Source organism: Mustela putorius, unplaced genomic scaffold, assembly GCF_011764305.1.
Source record: "Mustela putorius furo isolate JIRA1106 unplaced genomic scaffold, ASM1176430v1.1 tig00000827_pilon_pilon_pilon, whole genome shotgun sequence".
NCBI lineage: Eukaryota > Metazoa > Chordata > Mammalia > Carnivora > Mustelidae > Mustela > Mustela putorius.
In genome coordinates this window covers 8,568,918-8,590,917 of record NW_025421489.1, presented here as the reverse complement: position 1 = coordinate 8,590,917, position 22,000 = coordinate 8,568,918, and the positions used below count along the sequence as shown (strand labels likewise).

The 22,000-nt window shown below is 35.7% G+C and overlaps 1 protein-coding gene across 4 annotated transcripts in view; it reads left to right on the top strand.

The window, feature by feature from the left end:
* The window catches only part of SLC39A12 (solute carrier family 39 member 12), an 80,275-nt gene extending 58,931 nt beyond the window's left edge, over positions 1-21,344 (top strand). For all 4 annotated transcript variants that reach the window (XM_004757583.3, XM_004757582.3, XM_004757581.3 and 1 more), the window contains one exon: positions 20,765-21,344. In XM_004757583.3, coding sequence (XP_004757640.1) covers positions 20,765-20,893 — 129 coding nt within the window. In that variant the 3' untranslated portion in view covers positions 20,894-21,344. The remainder of the gene's footprint in view (positions 1-20,764) is intronic.
* Positions 21,345-22,000: the final 656 nt, after the last annotated feature.

Here is a 22,000-nt window from a genome sequence, read left to right as displayed (position 1 = left end):
AGAGAGGCAGGCAGAGAGAGAGGAGGAAGCAGGCTCTCTGCAGCAGAGAGCCTGATGTGGGGCTTGATCCCAGGACCCTGCCATCATGACCTGTGCCGAAGGCAGAGGCTTTAATCCACTGAGCCACTCAGACGCCCCAGGGGTGAGGTCTTGATAGAGTGTTTGAAGTGTCATGTAATAGAAATGTCTGATACAGTTAACAATGCCTGGAATTGGGCGCCTGGGTGGCTCAGTGGGTTAAAGCCTCTGCCTTCAGCTCAGGTCTGATCCCAGGGTCCTGGGATCGAGGCCCGCATCGGGCTCTCTGCTCAGCTGGGAGCCTGCTTCCTCCTCTCTTTCTGCCCGCTTCTCTGCCTACTTGTGATCTCTGTCTGTTAAATAAATAAATAAAAATCTTTAAAAAACAAAACAAAACAAAATGCCTGGAATTAATAGATTAGAATCCATTTATCTTGTCTATCTACTTCCTCCAAATTGTATTTAATAACTGGATCTATTGGCTTGGTATCTTTTCTGTACTCCCACGTTTGCTACGAAGATTTCATGAGACGTGTTCTGTAGAGAATGCTCCCCTCGCCAAGATATCCCTGTCCTCTTCTTGGGGACCTGTGACTATGTTATCTTACATATCAAAAGAGACTTTGAGGATGTGATTAAGGTTTAGGACTCTGAGATGGAGAGATTAGCCTGGATTATGTGAGTGGCCACGTTCTAATCCCATGAGCCCTTAAAAATGGGAAACCTTCCCCAGCTATAGTCAGAAAGAGATGTGATGGCGGAAGAAGGGTCAGAAAGATTTGGTTCTCTGACTGACGTGGTGGAGGAGAGGGGTCAAGAGTCAAAGAACCGCAGCCATCTCTAGAAGATGGAAAAGGCAAGGAAACAGATTCTCCCCAGGAACCTCCAAAAGAAACCCAGCTCTGCTGAAGCGTTGATTTTAGCCTCGTGGGACCCTTGCTGGATTTCTGACCTCTCGAACTATTAGATAACAGATTATATTGTTTTAAGCCACTAGAAAAATGGTAATTTGTTAACAGCAGCCAGAGAAAATGAACATATCCCTACTACTCCTCCCTAAGTACTAACCCTGGTTTAGATGTGTTCGGGACCAGAGACCGCTACATAGGACAGTCTCATTCTGCTTACTAACTGCAAGTTCCTTCTAAGAAAATTCTCAGAACTAAAGGAGCCCAGAGGATTTCTCATATTCACCTTCCCTAAGTTTACAAACTTTCTAAACTAGAAGGGACAGGCCCTGGAAGTATTATTTTTCAGAAGTTTGGGTAGGAGAGACTTTATTTTTAATAAATGTGATTTATTACTTAAAGAATAAATTAACTCATCTTAAGGAACAGAAGAGGTTATGGCAAGGGAACGTTTACTTTGGATCAGAAACAAGTTTCAGACCTTTAGGCATTTTTCCTAAGGTTTTAGATCCTGCAAAACTGTTTCCATAACAACGAGCCCATAGAAACCTCAAGGGGCTGTCACCACAGATAGAATTAGAGATGTCCCTAGAATTGGTGGAACTGGACAGCTGCTCAGGACCCCAGTACATGAATAGCACCCATGCTGATAGTGCAGAAGCTATAACTCTGAGAGGTAGGTCGTAGAGAAGGGAGAGCGCTGAGTTCACCGGTTCATGCCCAAACAAAATGAAACAAAATTCAGCTGCCCCTCCACGGACGTCAAGGCCATCTAGTTGAGAATACACCTTCTTTCCAGCACCCTCCTCAACCAGTCTCCCTGACTACGTAGTTCTTCTGGATCTCTTTCTCTCCCCTCTCTGCTTTTTTGTTGGTTTGTTCATTCGAAGGGATGCTCTTTTAAAATATCTCTTCCTCTTCCAGATGATTACAGATGTTCCTTCCATCTCGATTTCATTTACGTAATAGGGAGAGGAAACTACAAGGTTGAGGGGCAGTCAGAGTATCTCACGTATCTGTTCCCTCAAAGAAGGGTCTCCTTGAAGTAGTAGCAGAGCCAGACTTTTTTGCCTGGACCATTTTCCAATGTCCAAATAATGTTCCTTGAGCGAAAGGCAGGGTAAGAGTATTTGGATTCCGAACTTAAGATCCTCTGCTTTGAAAATAAATCCACACACACAAAAGTAAGATCTGTGTATAAAAAGGATTATCAGCAGTCAGATGATGAACATGCATTGGCTTCTCGGTGTTTATTTTAATTCAGTGAATTTAATAGCTTCTGGATAGTGAATTGGGCGAAAATAACATAAATTGACAAAACAGCTGAATTTCTAGTGAGGCTTCTCAGTTTTTCCTAACCGCATGACTACAGAATTAAACTAAAATAGAATTCTCTGCTTTTAGGATATTGATCCTATTTGCATTTCTCTGTTATTGTTTATTTTCAATTTATTGATTTTGATGGACTCGTGCTTTCTCAGAGAAAGCTAGATACGTCCAATGCAATTCAGTCAATCATCACCAAGTTTGTTCTGGTAAAGTCTCCAAGTTGGTTCCAGTAAAAAAACCTTTTTTCCCTCCCCAAAACTAGTAAGCTACCTCTTCTTTGAAGTTTGACAATACCTAGGTGTGATATCCTTTAAAAAAATATGCATCCATAAAAGGAGACATTTTATTTGAAAGACATACAAAATAACCTTAATATACATATTTGCTTTCAACAAATATTATACTTCAAATCAAAGAGTGCAACTCACATTATTTAAAATGCTCTTCTTCTATAGAAAAAAATGAAAGAATTTGAAAACAATTTCAGGCAGCAAAATTAACATGAATTAATATGCACATGATTTAATATGCACAATTACTTCACAAAAGCAAGAAGTATGAATCATTCTTATCAACAATTTTGAAAGATTTTTATTCTCTTTCTCTATAAATCAGTCAAACGCTATGCTTAGAGATTTTCTACTGAGAAAATGACTGATAAACCCAATTTTGATAAATGTTGTGCTCTGTGATTTTAAAAAATTGACCACCAGAAACATTTGTATTTTTCTGCCCCTTGTATTTTTTTTTTTTTTTTTTTTTTTGCTTCTAGCCAGACTCTCGGCATGTAAATACATCTTCCAAAGTAATCCATTTCTTAAGAAAATACGAGAGACGACCATTGACTCTCTTTTCTGAGCTATACAATATACAAGAATTTGTCTAACAGAATCACTTCCCCTAAGGAAAAAAATGGAGACGTGAACTATTAAATAGAGGTTAAAAGAGGTAATATATTTGTCTCTCTGAATTATATGTGGTCTTTGTCTTACAACTCAGTTTTTGAAGGAGGAGATTTATTTTCTAACGTAAACTGCTTCATAAATTCCCTTAGGAAGGTAAGATCGGGAAATTAGAAGTCTATAGTATCCTGTGTTTGAATTTAAAAAAAAATATTTTGAAAATTATTTGACAGAGAGATAGAATACAAGTGGGGAGAGCGACAGGCAAGGGGAGAAGAAAGCTCCCTGCTGAGCCGAGAGCCCAATGTGGGTCTTGATTCTAGGACCCTGGGATTATGAACTGAGCTGAAGGCAGGTACTTCACCCACTGAGCACCCCAGACATCCCTGTGTTTGAATTTTTAAAGAAAATACCTAATGTTGAATTTTTAAAAATAACCTTAAGATAAGCCCCGTCTTTGGTACTTTCACCTGGGTGAACCCTGTGAAAGCTGTAGACCTCGCTTTCTTGCTTGCAAAAGAAAATTAAAACTGCTGTATTAAGTTGTTTTGTGAAGAGAGCTACTAATTTAAAAAGACTTGAATTGGAAACAGGACGTGGGTCAGTGGGAACAAATCTCCAATTTTAGGATATTGTGGCGTCAACATGGTGATCTGTGTTCAGGGTGTTACTATTAGTAATCAAATATGATGCTGAAATCAAAGGCACTTCTCTTTTTTGTCATATAGAATTTGTGAATTTTATTTCAAAACAATATTATTATTCCACAGCTGCTTTTACACACCATGGAATTTTTAATTCTGTTAAAATGAACATACAATGTTCTATCAGTTTCCAACATACAATAGAGTGATTTAACAATTCTGCATGTCACCCAGTGCTCACCTTGATAAGTGTGATTTTTAATTCCCCTTGCCTATTTCACCCATCCCCTCCAGTAACTGTTGGTTTGTTCTCTCTGTTTCAGAGTCTGGTTTTTTCTTTGTCTCTCTCTTTTTTTGTTGTTGTTCATTTGCTTTGTTTCTTAAATGTCACATATGAGTGAAATCATATGGTATTTGTCTCTGGCTGATTTGTTTCACTCAGCATTATACCCTCCACAAGCCATCCATAGTTCTGGAAATGGCAAGACTTCATCTGTTCTATGGCTGAGTGATATTCCATTGGATGTATATACCACATCTTCTTTATCCATTCATCTTTGGATGGACGAGTTGTAAATAATACTGCAATAAACATAGGGGTGCATATATCTTTTCAAATTAGTGTTTTCATATTCTTTGGGTAAATACCCAGGAGTGGAATTACTGGATCATATGGTCATTCTATTTTTAAATTTTTGAGGAATTTCCATACTGTCTTTCATAGTGGCTGCCATAGTTTGCATTTCTACCATCACAAGGGATTCTTTTTCTTCACATCCTTACCAACAATTGTTGTTTCTTGTGTTTTTTATTTTAGTCATTCTGACAGGTGTGAGATGATACCTCACTGTGGTTTTGATTTGCATTTCCCTGGTAGTTAGTGGCTTTGAGCATCTTTTCATGTGTTTGTTGGCCATCTGGATGTCTTCTTCAGAAAAATGATGGTTCATGTCTTCTGCCCACAAAACAGAACATACTTCTAACCTCCTTTACATTGATGTCAAAAGAAATGACAGAGAAAATGAATTTAATAAAACAAAAGAGAAAATATATCATAGACAAAAGGGTAGATTAGGTTGGAAACCATTCCTAAACTTGTATTGAATTTAAGTCTTAGGAGATTGTTAGAGGCAAGAATTGATAAAATATTTTTCAGCAAATATTCCAAAGAAAAATTTCACCTTCTAGAATATTGAAGAAAGAGAAATCCAGCAGAGCCTTTCTGAGATTTTATAGTTGGTAAAACCTCTTTCTGTGGAGAGGCAACCTTCCCCAGCCAACCTGCAGCCAGGGAATCAGCCAGATTCCTTCAAGGAAAGGAGACATAGACTTCCCTCCATCATGTAATGGCCGACAATCATAAAGAAATTCAAAGTAGTCCACACTGTAGACTATGAAAAAAAAAAAAAGGATTCTAATCCTCTAAAAATGGATTATTTTATGAGTTAATTTCTTGATCCGTTTGGGCTGCTATAATTAAAAAAAAAACAACAAAAAACCCTAGACTGGGTGGCTTGAACAAACATTTCTTCTCACAGTTCTGGAAGCTGGGAAATCCAAGATCCTGGGTGCTGGCAGATTTGGTATCTGGTGAGGACCAGCTTCCTGGTTTGCGCATGTCTGTCCTGCTGTGTCCTCACATGGCAGAGTACAGGGAGAGGAAAGGTCTCTCAGAATTCTGTTAAGTATATTCACATTGTAGTACAACCTCTTTTCGCCTTCCCAAGCTGAAACTCCATACCCATTAAACAAACACTAACACCTGATTATCTCTGCCCCTATTCTCTAGCAACCACCTGTTGACTTTCTGTCTCTATGAATTGGACTATTCTAGGTACCTCATTTGATTGGATTCATACAGTATTGGGCTTTTTGTGACTGGTTTATTTTACTCAGCATGAGATCGTCAAGGTTGATTGTTGTCAGCATGTGTCAGAATTTCTCTCCTTTTTAATGCTGAACAATATTCTATTGTATGTTCACACAACATTTGGCTTATGCCTTTTTCCATCAATGGACATTGAGTTGCTTTCTTGGCTACTGTGACTAATGCTGCTGTGAATGTGGGTGTACAAATAGATCTTGAAGTCCCTGCTTTCAATTCTTTGATGTATATATCCAGAAGCGGAGTTGCTGAATCATATGGTAATTCTAACTTTAATTATTTGTTTTCCATAGTGACTGCATCATTTTACCCTCCCAGTATCTCTGTAACTTCAGCAACACTTATTGTATTCTGTCATTTTTAAAATAACCATACCAGTGGATGCAAAGTGGTATCTCATTATTTTCATTTGTATTTCCTGAATGAGTAGCGATGTTCTTTAGAATCAATTCATGTACTTATTGGCCATTTTTGTATTTTCTTTTGAAAAAATATGTATTCAAGTCCTTTGATCATTTTGTTTAGATTTTTGTGTGAGTGTGAGTTGTAGGAGTTCTTTACTTATTTTAGATATTAACCTCTTAGTGGATGTGTGATTCACAGATAACTTCCTCTTATTCCATGTGTTGCCTTTTCACTCTGTTTATAATGTCCTTGGATGCATGAAAGTTTTTCGTGTTGGTAAAATCAAATTTAAGCTATTTTTTCTAATATTTTCTTCCCTAAACTTCTAATGACATATCCAAGAAATCATTGCCAAATCCAATGTTATGGAGATTTCTGCACGTTTCCTTCTAAAGGTTTTATAGTTTTAGGTCTTAGATTTAGGGCTTTGATCCATATTGAGTGAATTTTTGTATATGGTACAAGGTAAGAATCCAATTTCATTCTCTTATATGTGGATACCCAGGTTTCCAATTCCTTACATTGAAGGGCTGTTCTTTCCTTTACTGGATTGTCTCTCAGCAGTCTTGTCAAAATCAATTGCCTGTATTTGCAAGAACTCATTTCTGGGCTCTTTATTGTATTCCATTGGTCTGTATGTCTGTCTTTATGCCAGGACCACACTCTTAATTATTGTAGTTTTGTGATTAATTTTGAAACCAGAAGATGTGAGACCTTGAACTTTGTTCTTTTTCAAGATTGTTTTGGCCATTGAGGGTCCCTTAAGATTTTTTAAAATTAATTTTAAGATAGATTTTTCCATTTCTGTAAAAAAATCATTAAGAATTTGACAGGAATTGTAATAAATGTGTAGATCACTTTACCTAGTATTGCTATCCAAACAATATTAAGTCTTCTAATCCATGAACATGGGATGTATTTCCCTTTATTTATACCTTTTTGATTAAGTTAATTTGTAACTATTTTATTCTTTTTGATGTTATTGCAGATGAAATAGTTGTCTTAATATCCTTCCTTCTCAAAGTGTTCGTTATTTTTGATAGAAACACAACAGATTTTTGTGCTGATGTGTATCATACAACTGCTAAATTTTTAATCATGTTTTAACATCTCAGAAATAAAAAAGGTATTGGCACTGTGTAACAAAGTTTTATTTATCAGAAGGACATGTTTTATAAGCAGTAATTTTTTTAAGATTTTATTTATTTATTTATTCATTTATTTGACACACAGAGAGAGATCACAAGTAGACGGAAAGAGAGGGGGAAGCAGGCTGCCTGCTGAGCAGAGAGCCCAATGCAGTGCTGGATCCCAGGACCCTGAGATCATGACCTGAACTGAAAGCAGAGGCTCAACCCACTGAACCACCCAGGTGCCCCTATAATCAGAAATTTTTAAATATAATACTATAGTGAATACAGTTTTTTAAATAAAGACATTTATAAGTCAGAAGATATCCATCATTAATCACATGAGGTCATTTCTCTTGTTCTTTTTTTTTTAACTCACTAGAAACAGAAATCTGCCTCCATTTTATCCATGTTTTTCTCTTTTTCCTCAATTATTGTTATATGAATAGGTAAACATGCATTGATGAGAATATGTAAATAGAAGAAATCTTCATTTTTTCCCTGAAAGTTAGAAGGGAGGATGTTAAATTCTTATTGAAGACTGTATGACAAATTTGATCCTTACATGATTTTTCCTTTAGTAGAGCAGCTTCCTTGTCAAACTTATGAAGTCCATGAGAGTGAATGCCAGATACAATCTTGTTTACTCATTAGGACTAACATAGGTTGTTTACAATTCAGTTCATCTAATGGTTATTGAATGCATGAGATGATCACTGCTATGAAGAAATAGCTTATATATGGCTGAATGCTGTCAACATCCTGGGAGAAAAACAAAAAGGTCATGTGATTGTTTCTGTGGTTGAATACTTACTAAAACAAGTAAGTTGGTCAGCTGACAGAAGAGAGAAGAAAGACAAACAAAAATCAGTCTATCTATTTTTATTGGGTATATAAAGGCCAACAGCCTTTCTAATTTATCAATTTTTCAGCAAGTTGTGATCTCATGGATGACTTCCTCAGAAAATTTTCTTGGAGACAGAGTATGTATAAAGGATCATATCGACTGAGTGTTTAGTTTTGCAAACACTGGGTGAACTTGTGACCATAATAAACCTATCTACCTATCTATTTAATGGAAGAACTCCTACACGTCTCTTTGTAATCATTTCTAGATAACATTTTATTAATTAATAATTACCAAATAACCCTTCAAAATCAAAAGAAAGTAACAAAAAAAACCTCTTCAAGATCAAAAGAAAAATTGCTTGCCTTATTCACATTATAAATATGCGGATGAGTGAATATGCAAAGATCATTTTTTTTCCTCATGCATTTGACGATATACAGATGTTCCAGTGCCTCTTTGTAGCAATAATGATCATTTGAAAAAAAACCTAGATATAGTAGTGGTATAAGACTGTGGAAAATATTTGGCAAAAAAAAAATCCTTCTGTCCTGAGTATAAATAGAAGACTTTGAAATGACACTATCTAGTTTGACCTAAGCCACTAAATAGTCCAGTAACTCAAAATATGCTTTAGTTTTTCCTTCTTTTCCTTTTGTTCTATTTTTAGATTAATAAGAATGTGTGGGTAGAACAGCAGAAATATAAAATGATCCATAGCCATTATAATTCTTTTCCCAGTGGGCCTATACTTCCTTCTAAGAGTGTTTCTTTAATTTATCTAGTGACAGGGGTGCCTGGATGGTAGATAGGTTTATTATGGTCAGTTAAGCATCTGACTTTGGCTCAGATCATGGTCTCAGGTCCTGGGACTGAGCCCTGCTTTGAGCTCCCTGCTCAGTGGGGAGTTGGCTTCTCCTTCTGTCCCTCCCCATATCGTGCTCTCTCTCTCTCTCTCTCAAATAAATAAAACCTTTAAAAAATTTATCTGGTGACTTAGGTAATCAGCTTTTTTTTTTTTTGGTCTGTACTATCTGCAACAGTGGTCACTCCCCACGTACGGCTGTCTCATCAAGCACTTGAAGTGTATTGTACTGGGAAATGGATTTTCTTTTAATTAAAAAACTTTATTTCTTTTAGAGCAGTTGGAGGTTCATGACAAAATTGAGTAGAAAGTACAGAGAGTTCCCAGATAACATCTGACCTATACATGCATACCTTCCCCCACTCTCAGCATCCCACACCACAGAGGTACATTTATGATAATAGATGAAACTACATTGACATGTTATTATCACCCAAAGTCTGTAATTTACATTTGGATTCATGTGTGGTGGTGTATATTCCATGGGTTTTGACAAATAACAAATGACCCTTGTAATATCATATAGAATATTTCCCCGCCCTAAAAATCCTCTGTATTCTGCCTCTTCATCCCTCCCTTTCCTTGAAACCACTAATCTTTTTTTTTTTTTAATCTCTGTACTTTTGCCTTTTCCAAATATAATGTAGTTGAAATCATACAATATGTACATTTTGAAACTGGCTTCTTTCACTTAGTACTATGTTTTAAGTTTCCTCCAGGTTATTCCCTGGCTTCATACCTCATTTCTTTTTAGCACTAAATACTATTGTCTGGATGTACCACAGGGCATGTATCCATTCTCCTACCAAGAACATCTTGGTTGCTTCCAGGTTTTGGCAACTATGAATAAAGCTGCTATAAATATCCATGTGCAGGTTTTTGTATGAACCTAAGTTTTCTGTATACTTAGGAAGATACCAAAGAGTGTAATCATTGAGTCATATGATAAGAATATGTCTAATTTTATAATAGATTTCCAAGGTGATTGTACCATTTTGCATTCCCATCAGTAATAAATGAGAATTCCTATTGCTCCAGATCCTTGACAGCATTTAGTGTTGTCAATGTTTGGATTTTGGCCATGCTAGTAGTTGTGTAGTGATATCTCATTGCTGTTTTCCCTTGAAATTTTCTAGTGACATATGATGTTGAACACCTTTTCATGTGCTCATTTGCCATCTGTGTACCTTCCCTGGGGAAGTGTCTGTCTATTCAGGTCTTTTAATCATTTTTATAAAAAACCGGGTTGTTTCTTATTTATGTGTTTTAAGAGTTCTTTGTATGTTTTGGATAGTAGTCTTTTATCAGATGTGTCTTCTGCAAAAAAGTGTTTCCAGTCTCTGGTTTATCTTTTCATTTTCTTGACATTGTCTTTCACAGAGAAGAAAATTTAATTTTAATGAAATCAACTTATCAATTATTTCTTTCATGAATCATGTCTCTGGTATAATATTTAAGAAGGCATCACTCTACCCAAGGTCATCTATGTTTTCTCCTTTGTTATCTTCTAGGAGTTTCATGGTTTTGTGTTTTCCATTTAGACCTATAAGTCATCTTGACTTAATTTTTGTCAAGGGTGGAAGTTCTGCATACAGAGTCATTATAGAGTTTTTTATTTTTTCACATGTGGCTGTCTGATAATTCTAACACCATTTGTTCACAAGACTATATTTGTTCCATTTTATTATTTTTGCTCCTTTGTCAGACTCGTTGACTATATTTATGTGGTTCTATTTCTGGCCTCTTTATTCTCTTCCATTGATCTGTTTTTCTATTCTTTCACCAGTTCCACACTGTTGTGATAGTTTTTATAGTAAGTCTGAAGATGGGTAGTGTCAACTCTCCAACTTCATTCTTCTTGAATATTATGGTGGCCATTCTGGGTCTCTTGCCTCTTCATATAAATTCTGGAATCAGTTTGTCAATATCAATGCAATAGTTTGCTGAGATTTTGAATGGGATTGTGTTGAATCTATAGTAAGAACTGACATATTGACAATATTGAGTTTTCCTGCCCAGGGACATGGGATATCTCTAGATTTATTTAGTTTGTCCTTGATGTCTTTTACTAGAATTTTATACTTTTCCTCATATAGTTTTATACATAGGTATCGCACTATTTTTGGTACTAATATAAATGGTATTGAGTTTTTAATTCAAATTCCACTTGTTCATTTTCTTCATATGTAAGAATTGACTTTTGTGTAGTAACTTTGTATCATGCAGCCTTGCAATATGCACTTATTCTAGGAGGGTTTTTTTTTTTTTTTTTAATGATTCTTTTGGATTTTATACCTAGATGGCATTTTGGGGGTATTCTTTTCTTTGCTTTTATTCTCTTATTGCACTCACTGGTAATCCCAATCTGATGTTTAAAAAAAAAGGGGGGGTAGGAGGGAATGCTCTTACTTTGTCCCTGATCTTAGCAGTAAATTTTCTGCATGATGTTACCTGTAGGGTTTTTTTTTTTTTTTTTTTTTAGATATTCATTATGATTTTGAGGAGGTTCCTCTCTTTTCCTAATTTGCTGGGAGTTTTTATCATGAATAGATGTTCAATTTTGCCAATGCTTTTAATGCATCTATTGATACCTTCTTAACCTGTTGATGTTGCAATGTAGATCACAGTAATTGATCGTGGAATGTTGAACCAACCTTGTATAATTGAATAAATCCCACTTGATTGTGGTGTATAATTCTTCTTATATATTGTTGGGTTCAATCTTCTAATATTTTGTTGAGAAGTTTTGCATCTCTGTTCTTAAGAAGTATTGCCCTATAGTTGTTATGTGATGTCATTAGTTTCCATATTAAGATATTGCTAATCTCATAGAATGTGTTGGGAAGTATTCCCTCTGCTTCTATCTTCCAGAAAAGGTTGTAGAGAATTGGTATGATTTCTTCCTTAAATGTTTGGTTGAATTCACTGGTGAATAACCTTTTGGAATATTATTAATTATTGATTCAATTTTTAAAATAGATACAGGCCTATTCGAATTGTGTATTTCTTTTTGTGTAAGTTTTGGCAGCTGTGTTTTTCAAGGAATTGGTGTATTTCCTCTAGATGATCAAACTTGTGGATATTGAGGTATTCATAACATTCCTTTATTATGCTTTTATTACCCTTGGTATTTGTAGTGATATCTCTTTGATTTCTGATATTAGCAATGTGTGTTTTCTTTCTTTCTTTCTTTCTTTTTTCCTTAGCATGTGTAGAGGCTTACTGATTTTATTGACCTTTTCACAGAACCAACTTTTGGTTTAGCTGATTTTCTCTACTCATTTCCTATTCTCAATTTTATTGATATCTACGCTAATGTTGTTATTTGCTTTTTTTCCCCCTTACTTTGGATTTAACTTGCTATTCTTCTAGTGTCCTAAATTAGAAGTCTGCATGATTGATTTTAGATTTTTGCTCTTTTCTAATCTATGCATTCAATGCTACAATTTTGCTTTACACACTTCTTTTGCTCTGAGCCCCACAAATTTTGATAACTTGTATTTCTTTTTTCTTTTAGTTCAAATACTTTAAAATTTTTCTTGAGATTTCTTTATTGACCTTTGTGTTATTTAGAATTATGTTATTTAATTTCCATGCATTTGGGGATTATTCAGCGAGTTTTCTGTCACTGATTTCTTATTTAATTCCATTGTTAGCTGAAGTAGACATTGTATGATTTCTATTCTTTAAAATTTATTATGATGTGTTTAATGGCTGAGAATGTGAACTATCTTGGTGAATATTCCATGTGAGCTTGCAAAAACATATGTATTCTTCTGTCATTGGATGAAGTAGTTTACAGATGTCAATAATATCCAGTGGATTGGTGATCTTTAGTTCAACTGTGATCTTAACGATTTTCTCCTGCTGGATCTGCCCATTTCTGAGAGAGTGGTGTTAAAGTCTCCAATCGAACAGTGGATCCTTCTCTTTCTCTTTGCTGTTCTGTCCATTTTGTTTCACATATTTTAATACCCTGTTGTTAGGTACACACATAATAAGGATTGGTCTTTTTGGAGTATTGAGTCTTTTTTCTTTATCTAATGGCCATCTTTATACTTGACACCATTCTTTGCTCTGAAGTCTGCTCTGTTTGAAATTAACATAGGTATTTTGCTTTCTTTTAGTTAGTGTAATGTGATATATCTTGCATCCCTTTACTTTTTAATCTGTATATTTAAAGTGGACTTCTTGTAGACAGCATATGGTTGGGTCTTATTTTTGATTCATTCTGAAAATCCCTGGTCTTTTTTCAGTGTATTTATCCCACTGGCATTTAGAGTGATTATTGGTATAGTTGGATTAATAGCTACCGTATTCTTTACTGTTTTCTAATTGTTACCTATTATTCTTTGTTTCTACTTTTGTCTTCAACACTTTTTCTGCCTTGTGATTTTAGCTGAACATTTTATACAATTCCATTTTGACTCACTTATTATCACATTAATTATATTTATTTTCTAGTATTTTAAGTGGTTACATTTATTTATTTATACATTTACAAGTAATCCAGTTCCACTCTCAACACTACTTCATGGGTAATAGAAGTACCTTATAATATTGTGGGGGTTGTTTGTTTGGTTGTTTTTAAATATTTTATTTATTTATTTGTCAGAAAGAGAGAGAGTGTGTGTGTACAAACAGGCAGAGGTAGAGAGAGAAGCAGGATCCCTGCTGAGCAAGGAGCCCAATGTGGGACTCGATCCCAGGACTCTGGGAATCATGACCTGAGTGGAAGGCAGCCACTCAATTGACTGAGCCACCAGGTATCCCTGGGTATTGTATTTTGAGGGTTGTTGTTGGTTTGTTTTGTTTTTGTTTTTAGTCTTTCTTCTCTCTGGTTTTCAATTTTAGAAGTTTCTACTGTCATATCTTCAGACTCAGAGTTTTTCCTCAGCCATGTGCAATCTACCAACGAGCCCTTTATTCTTCATTTTTCTTGCAGCACCTTTTATCTCTGACATCTCTTCTTTATTCTTTCTTAGAATTTCCATCTCTCTGTTAATATTATTTTTGATTGTTTATGTTGTCTCCTTTTCCCATTAAAGCCTTTACTATATCATAATCTTGTTTTGTTTTGTCTTTTTAAGCTCCTGGACTGATAATGCCAACTTTCCTGCTGTATCTGACTCTGGTTCTGATGGTTGTTCAGTGTCTTCAAATTGTGTTTTTTGGTTTTCATGTAATTCGTGTTACTTTTGTTGAAAGGAAGACATAATGTTCTGGGTAAAAGGAACTGTGGCAAATAGTCCTTTAATAATACTGGAGTAAGGTATGGGGTGAGGGGAAGCATTATATAGGTCTTTGATTAGGTCTTGGTATTGTGGTGAGCTGGTGCTCCCAGATGGTGAACTTCTTGTCTCCTCCATCTTTAGATGGAAGAGAATGGCAAGAGGGGGGGTGCAAGAGGGGGGGTGAAATTGAGCATTTCTCTTTAGCAGGTAGGATAATAAAACTCTAATAAAACCCCAAAAGGTTAGGCTCTGATAAAATAGTTTCTCTTAAGAGAAGTCCTTGTTAAGATCAGAATTCTCTGGCATATTTCAAAATAGCTCCTTTATCTTCCTCTTGATAAAAGCATGAAGGGATTTTCCTCCCAATACTCCCTGTGAGAATTCAGTAGAGCTCTTGGCAGAAAAATTCCACAGAAGTGAGGATTAAGACTTAAGGTTGGGTCCCCCTAGATTTTTTTACTTTTAGGCTTATCTACACTGAATCTAGTAATTTGTCCATTACAGTTTATTTCTCTGCCCTGGCACTGGTTTCTGGTTATAGGTTTCTGCTCAGGTAAACTAGATTCTCTATATACACTCTTCTTTCTCTCCAATGTTTGGGGCAGCCATTTGATCTCACTTTTCTGTCATATCTGAGGAGAGTTGTTGATTTTTCAGTTTCTTCATCTTTTTTACTTGTTGCTGGGTGAATTGATGACTTTTAATCTTCTATGACATACCAGAAACCAGAAGTTTTGTTATTAAATTTTTAAGTGTATAGTTTGCATATGCAAACAGATAGTTGCAGATTTGCAAGCCAAATCATGACTTTCACTAACAAATTTCCATCTTATTCTCAGATGTGGGTCTTCTGCAAGGACACAATTAAACTCATTACAGATGTGACAGTAAGAGAAGACCCACATCTGAGAATTTGTGCCCCTAGAGAGATTAAACTTTACTAGGACAGCCTACAAAATAAGTTTCTGAGATTTTCTCTCATCATATTTCTAGGAACAAGAATGGCTCCTCTTAGCAAATGCAAATGGATACATAACTCAGTGTGCACAAAGGATTTTAGGAATCATCTGAAAAGAAGATGGTATAAGTCAGTTATCAAGGGAGCTTCACGAATGGAGGAGCAAATCATTTCTCTTGAAAGTTGATAATGCCAAAAACTATGCATTCCTGAGAGAGGAAAAATATATGAATGATAATCTTACCTGCAACGGAGACATCTATCGAATGTCTTCAGCAAGTGAATGTTGAATATTTATATTTAAATTGTAAATTTTTCATGGTGAAAGGACTTAGGGTTTGTTTGTTTGTTTTTAGTGTTTATAAGAAGCATCAGATACAGAACTTTGTCAGTATGTACATTTATGAGAGATCTTTAACACCAACAAGAAACCAGTTTCAGATTACAGATGGAAGTAGAGAAGGCTTTGCATGGCAAGATTCTGAAGCTTAGATGTGTAAGGAGAAACCAAAAACCTAAGTTCTAGAGAATGTTTTATAGATCATCCTCCTTTGAGATGTCTTCACTAGTATATAATTAATTGCATAGCACAAGACATTAGAATTTATCCAGTTTCTTTCCTGATGGGTTCTAACACTCTCCATGAGCATTGCTTTTAAAACTTCAGCTTGACTATGAATACAGTTATGGGAACTGCCTCAAATATACGTGATTTACTTAATATCACTTTCTAAAATTTCAGAAATTCTAATTACCGGTTGGCTATAATACTTACATCTGCAGACAAGTTAGTCACTGCATAGACTTGGTGCGTCTCAGGGAATTTCTCTCCTGTGTCTGATTCAGATTAAAACAATGGCATGATAAAGGACTATCTTTTAGTTAAAGATTTTCTTTTTTTTTCTCTTTTTTTCCCCCCTCTCATTCTTTTTTTTTTTTTTTTTTTTTTTTTGCCAGAAAATTATAATTCCTTGACTGCCATGTTTAGGCATCCACTGACTTGAGTTGGGGAACTTGCTAAACATTGCAGGTAAAAAAGAAAATTATTTTCTACCTCAAGGCTTCCAAGTTTCTGGCAGAAATCTAAAAAATATGTATCTCTTGGCTCTATCTCTGGCAAAGGGTTTTGCTAACAGTTCTCTTTTTTCCTGACCTTTTTCTTCAGTTAACATACTCTATCCATCATTTCACCCCCCTCTAGTCTTAGGGTATAAATCAAGATCTATAAAATTGTTCAATAAAATAATTTAATTGCCCAGGAGGTAAAGGAGGTTTTCCTCTCTTGAAATCCAGGGGAAAAATGGGAGCAATAAAACTGACATCTGGAATTTCTTTAAGAAAAAAAAAAAACAAACTATATACACTTGAAAATTAGTTCATATGGATCTTTATTTTCCTTCAAAATTTACTTACTGAAATGATAAAAAAAATGTGGGTAGATTCAAAGGAAGTGAAATGCTGTAATCAGACATGGTTGAGATTTGGCATTTTACATTTGTATCTTTTGGAAAGACTTTTTGTAAGACTCTCTGGTATTTTGGTGTATATCCAAGAGATATTATGATTTATATGTTCATCCATAATCATTCAAAAAAAGAGCCAAGTATTGTCTCAAAAGCAGGCTTAGCTGGATTTTCTTACCAAGCCCATTTGTGTACAGACATGAGAAGTTCAGATAGACCACCCAAATTAAGATGATCCATGTCAGAATGAGACTCTCCCTAAACTTTTTTTTTGAAATGCTGATTTTTATCGTTTGTCCGTTTTTATAGGCTCACAAAGCTAGTCTTTTTTTAAATAGCTTTTTCAAGTACACATTGTTTGCCTTAAAAACAGAATCAATAGCATGATGTCTTTTTATAACAAAAGCAGCATGATATCTATATGTTGCAGAATATATTTTCATTATGCTTTCATTACATGCAGTGACTTTTATGTCTATTTGAACATTGTTAGCTTTGATATTTCCACTTTTTTCTAATTAGGTGGAAACGTGTTGGTCATAATAGAGATGAATTTCAGGCAGAGAGCTGGTCTTTATAGTTCTTTAGAAGGTGGAAGAGGGACAGTAAAGTATCCCCCAAATCGAGAAAGCATGGTGAGAGCAGAAAATGAAGCAGACCACTCCATATAGTTTACACAGAATTTTATTCAGGATAATTTACTGATGGGGGCGGGGGTGGGCAGGCAGTGATACATGGCAGCAGCATAGTTATTCTTTGCAAAATCCAGACCTTAATGTAGACCTTAGTACACCAGTTATATAGAGGGAAAACACAGAAGTTCATTGTCATGAGATCAAAGTGTTCACATGCACTTCCAAGGGCTTGCATGCCCCTAACTGACACCTAAGCTTTAATTAGATCTTGGGCATCACCTGTGCATCAGGAGGGAGAAAGACTATGTTATCTCTAACAGAATCATGGGAAACCAAAACAAGCTTCCCCCAATCTCAGCCTCAGTGGGCATGTCTAGGGCATGTATATTAATCTCCAAGAGGGCCAGAACATATAGCCCTAAGAGAGCTCACTGAACAAACATGAACACAATGGAGCGCCAAAGATGGAGTCGATGTTTTCTGCATTCCTGCAGTCCTCTACAGTAACGAGATGAGCTGGCTTCTTGTCCTCATTCTGATGTCACATCTATGTGACTGAGTAAGTTATTATCCTCCTTGAGCCATTATTTCCTCCTAAATAAAAGGAGTTTAATAATTTAGTAGGAAATGAGGGTGCAGGATTTAAGATAGGGCAAGACAAAATGGATGTCAATGAAAGTAAGTGCCACATACAACCTTCAGCCAGAGCATCCTGAAGGAGTTCAAGGAAAAGATGAGCTCCTAGAAGTCCCATCTACATGGATGGCAAGTTCGTAGAGGCAGCCATTTTGATTAAAAAGTAAAAAGCAGGGATCCTGATGCAAAACTCTCCAGAAGATATTGCATTCATGTGACTAGTGGCTCCCGGAGCTGTAAAAATCCTCATGGTGTTTTCTTGTGGATAATGCCATTTATGTACTCAGAGTCAAGGATTCTTGGTTTTCTTACTGGGGGTGGAGACAATGACAGAGCCTGGAAACTCTTCTCAACACATTTATTCAATTTTATTGTGTGTCACACACTATAAGCCAGTAGCTGGTCTATAAACTTAGGCTGGTTTGAAAAACAATAGGTCCAAAAATTATTTTTAAAAATTGTGGCATTTTGGGATTTAGTTGGGACAGAAACTGATGGAGATTATGAAGGAAGTCCCAAGACACCAATTTAATCTCTGCAGTTTTGTACCTTAAACATATTGGCTATTAAATCTAGCTGATTAAGACCTACATCTTTCCAACCAAAGACCCTGAGTAGATGTTTGCAGCAAAAATGGAACTTCAAAAATGAGCTTTCTAAAATGTAGGTTAAGACATAGGTGATTTGAAAATGCATCTCAAGTTCTATGTTTGGAACTAGAACTGTTTTCACCAGCATGCTTTGTATCTTGGCTGAAGTATTTTCTCAACAATATACTAAAAAAAAAACACCATGATGGTTCATTCAATTATTCATATTATAGGAGTATTTGCCAAAAAAAATCTTTCTAGAAATTACCTCTACTTCATCAGAGAGGAACAACAGTCAGATGGCACCAGACGTAGTAGACATAAGACAAGTTGTTAATTCATCCACATCTTGAGGATGAATATTAATTACCTTCTTGAAAAACAAGGAGAAGGAATTACACAATGTCTTAGTATATTTGGAAATAAGGTTAATCAAAGTTTGAGCCTTTTTGTGACCAGAGATGGCATAATTATGTCTCACAGATGGTCTGAGAGACAAATGATTGAGATAGAAGGAAACTGGTCACCTATGTTGTCTGGCTTTGAAGTAAACACTTGGAAAGTGCTTACAAACTCCTGAGAATCAGCTGTCTTGGAACCTCCAGTGCATGTATCTTGTTAATCCCTCAAGAGAACCATCAATTGCCAGCCCTTTGGGAATGCTTTATGGATTTTCAAAATGTCATTTTATATTTATAATAGATAATGAACCATACATACATACTTTTTATTATAAAGTAGTATGGGTAAGCTTATGTTTATACATGGCAGAAAAAGACCAAAAGGACACATAATCTGTTTAAGGTCATCCACCCAGGACAGCATTTCTGGATCCTACTTAACCTTTTGGTCCACTGCTCATTGTGAGGGTGTGAGATAGCAGATCACAATAACCCTCATCCTCATCCTGTCAATTTCTCTAATTAAAAGGGAGAAACAACCATCTCAAGCATACCCAAAGAGAACGTTCAGGACGCTCTTGGACAGGTATTAAAAAAAAACAAGTCTACCTAGAAAAAGAATACATCAACTTTTTATTGCCATAAATCTAAGACCCTTGCATATTTTACAAGTTTTAAACTTGTAAGTTTTAAACCTTTTTCTTGCTATCAATACCCTGGTAGTTCTCAAACAGAGGTGATTGTTTTTTAACCCCCTGGGGAACTTGGGACAACATCTGGAGACCTTTGTGGTTGTCACAACTGGAGTCAGAGGTAACAGCTGACATCCATCAGGTAGAAGCCAGGGATGCTGCTGAACATCCTTAACCCACATAAGAGCCCCCTTAACAAAGAATTATCCAACCCCAAATGTCAATAATGTCATGGTCCAGTGAGGTTTTCCCTCGACGTTGACTTAAGCCAGTTTCCCAATGGAAATGACTATGTCATGCAAGAGATACGTCATTCTCTCCTTTACATAATAAGGGATTCAAAGGAATATGAGACAGAAACATAGCAGGGATGAAAGCTACAGCATAGGGAATATGGTCACTGGTATTCTCACCTTGTAAGGTAGACCATCGCTACATCTGTGGTGAGCACAGTAGAACATACAGGGATGTGAAACCACTATGTTGTACACTCAAAACTAAGGTAATAATGTGTGTCAAGTGCACTTCAATTTAAAAAAAAATAGGTCGTGGAACACGACACCAAAAACTAATGATATACTGTATGGTGACAAACATAATGAAAAAAAAATTAAAAATAAATAAATAGAAAGAGATTAAAAAAAAAAAAAAAGGAACACATTGAGCTACTTTTCCCCCAGACTCTCATGAGAACATTTTCTTCCACGTGGTGTTAAAGCCATTCCACTAAAAAAACAGCTGCCACTTCCCTCTCTGAGAGTAAAATACAGCTTGAGGGCATGATGTCTTTATTGTTCTGAAGGTCAGGAAGACCTTGGTGATCTCTTTGAAAGGAAACAAATATGTGCTTTGTAACAACCAGTACATCTAACGGCTTCATAAACCTAGAAGAAGAGTCAAAAATAATACTTTATTATCTATTTCACATTTAAGCACTCTCAGAAAACCAAAGTAAGAAGGATTGGGTTTGCTTTAGGCTGATAACTATGTCATTTTAAGACTTCTGGCAATGCTACGATCCTTCTAACCACAGCTGAATGACTTAATTTATCTTACACTTTTAAGTTTTGGTCAAGAGTAGGTATCAAGCATTTTGTAACTGTTTTGGGAATTTGAAAGGTTATTAAGTTCTGAATAACAGAGTCTCTCATGTTTTCCCACCAAACTTTTCCCAGCAGTGAGTATATCTGGATCTTATTCTGGTTTTTTATTCTTTTTTTAGCTTCCTGAAATGACTCATGTTCAAACACGGCGACCCTGGTTGATGTTTCTCCTGCAGAACTTGGGGCTGACCGTAGGTTGGCTTTCTCTCTTACTGTTGGCTATATATGAACAAAATATTAAAATATAAGCTGAGAGTCTCAAAATCCTTCAAAAATGAATTTATACAGCTTCATTTTGTTTCTTTCCTTATACTCCAGAGTGGCTTGTAAATTAAGCATTTTTATCTTCCAGAAAGGCTATGTGTCTTTTAGTTCATTAACTTATTAATTTTATGATGCACTTTTGTTTTGGGATATAAATGTCAGGTTGTCCTCAACAGAAATTTTGGTGTCAGTGCCCAGCACCATGATGGAACGCCTCTCTTTTTTTTTTTTTTAGTAATTAGCCAATTCTAAATTAATGCTGGTAAACTTTCAAACAATATTGTTTTGCCAACAAAGAATGTTTGCAGTATTTGAAGTGGACGAACGGCTGCTGAGATCAAGTCCAGCTGCAACTTCTTTGATGTCAATAATATTCTTCTGCTTGTAAGACATTAAACCATAAGCAAAATAAATTACAAACAAATGTAATAAAGTCTAGTGTTGATGTGATGATTTGTGTGACCTTCTGTTACTGGGTGTCGGAATCTGAGTCAGTTCTTGCAAAACCGAAACAATGCGGTTCACCTGGAAGCATTATTCACTGGCTCATAAATGCATATAAATCAGCAAACTCCGGAACCCTAAAGGATAATAGATCAGCATTCTAGCTAACCACCAAATGAAATCTGTTCTAGGTAAGGAGAAATGGAAACAAAAAGGGAGGTGAAGAATTTTTTTAAGTCATAAAATTGGAGTTGGGCAGTAAGTCAATGCATAAACTCTCACAGATTTAACAGACTGTGCCTATGGATAAAATATTACGGATGATGCAATATAGTTTATATTGCATAAATCAATGCATAAACTCTCCCATAAATCAATTTATGCATAAATCAATGCATAAACTCTCACAGATTTAACAGCTACATGCCTATGGATATAATATTACTGATGATGCAATATAGTTTATATTTTTTTGAGGAAACCTAAACATCATTTCAGTAGGTAAGTTCTGGAAATGTGTAAGCCGCATTACAGATAACCCAGCAAAATTATGAAAATAGAAAATAACCCTGGCTTTAGTTATTTTTCTTGGAAAACAGAGGCCTAATATTTTTCTTATTTTTTTAATGATATCTCTTGACAAGGAA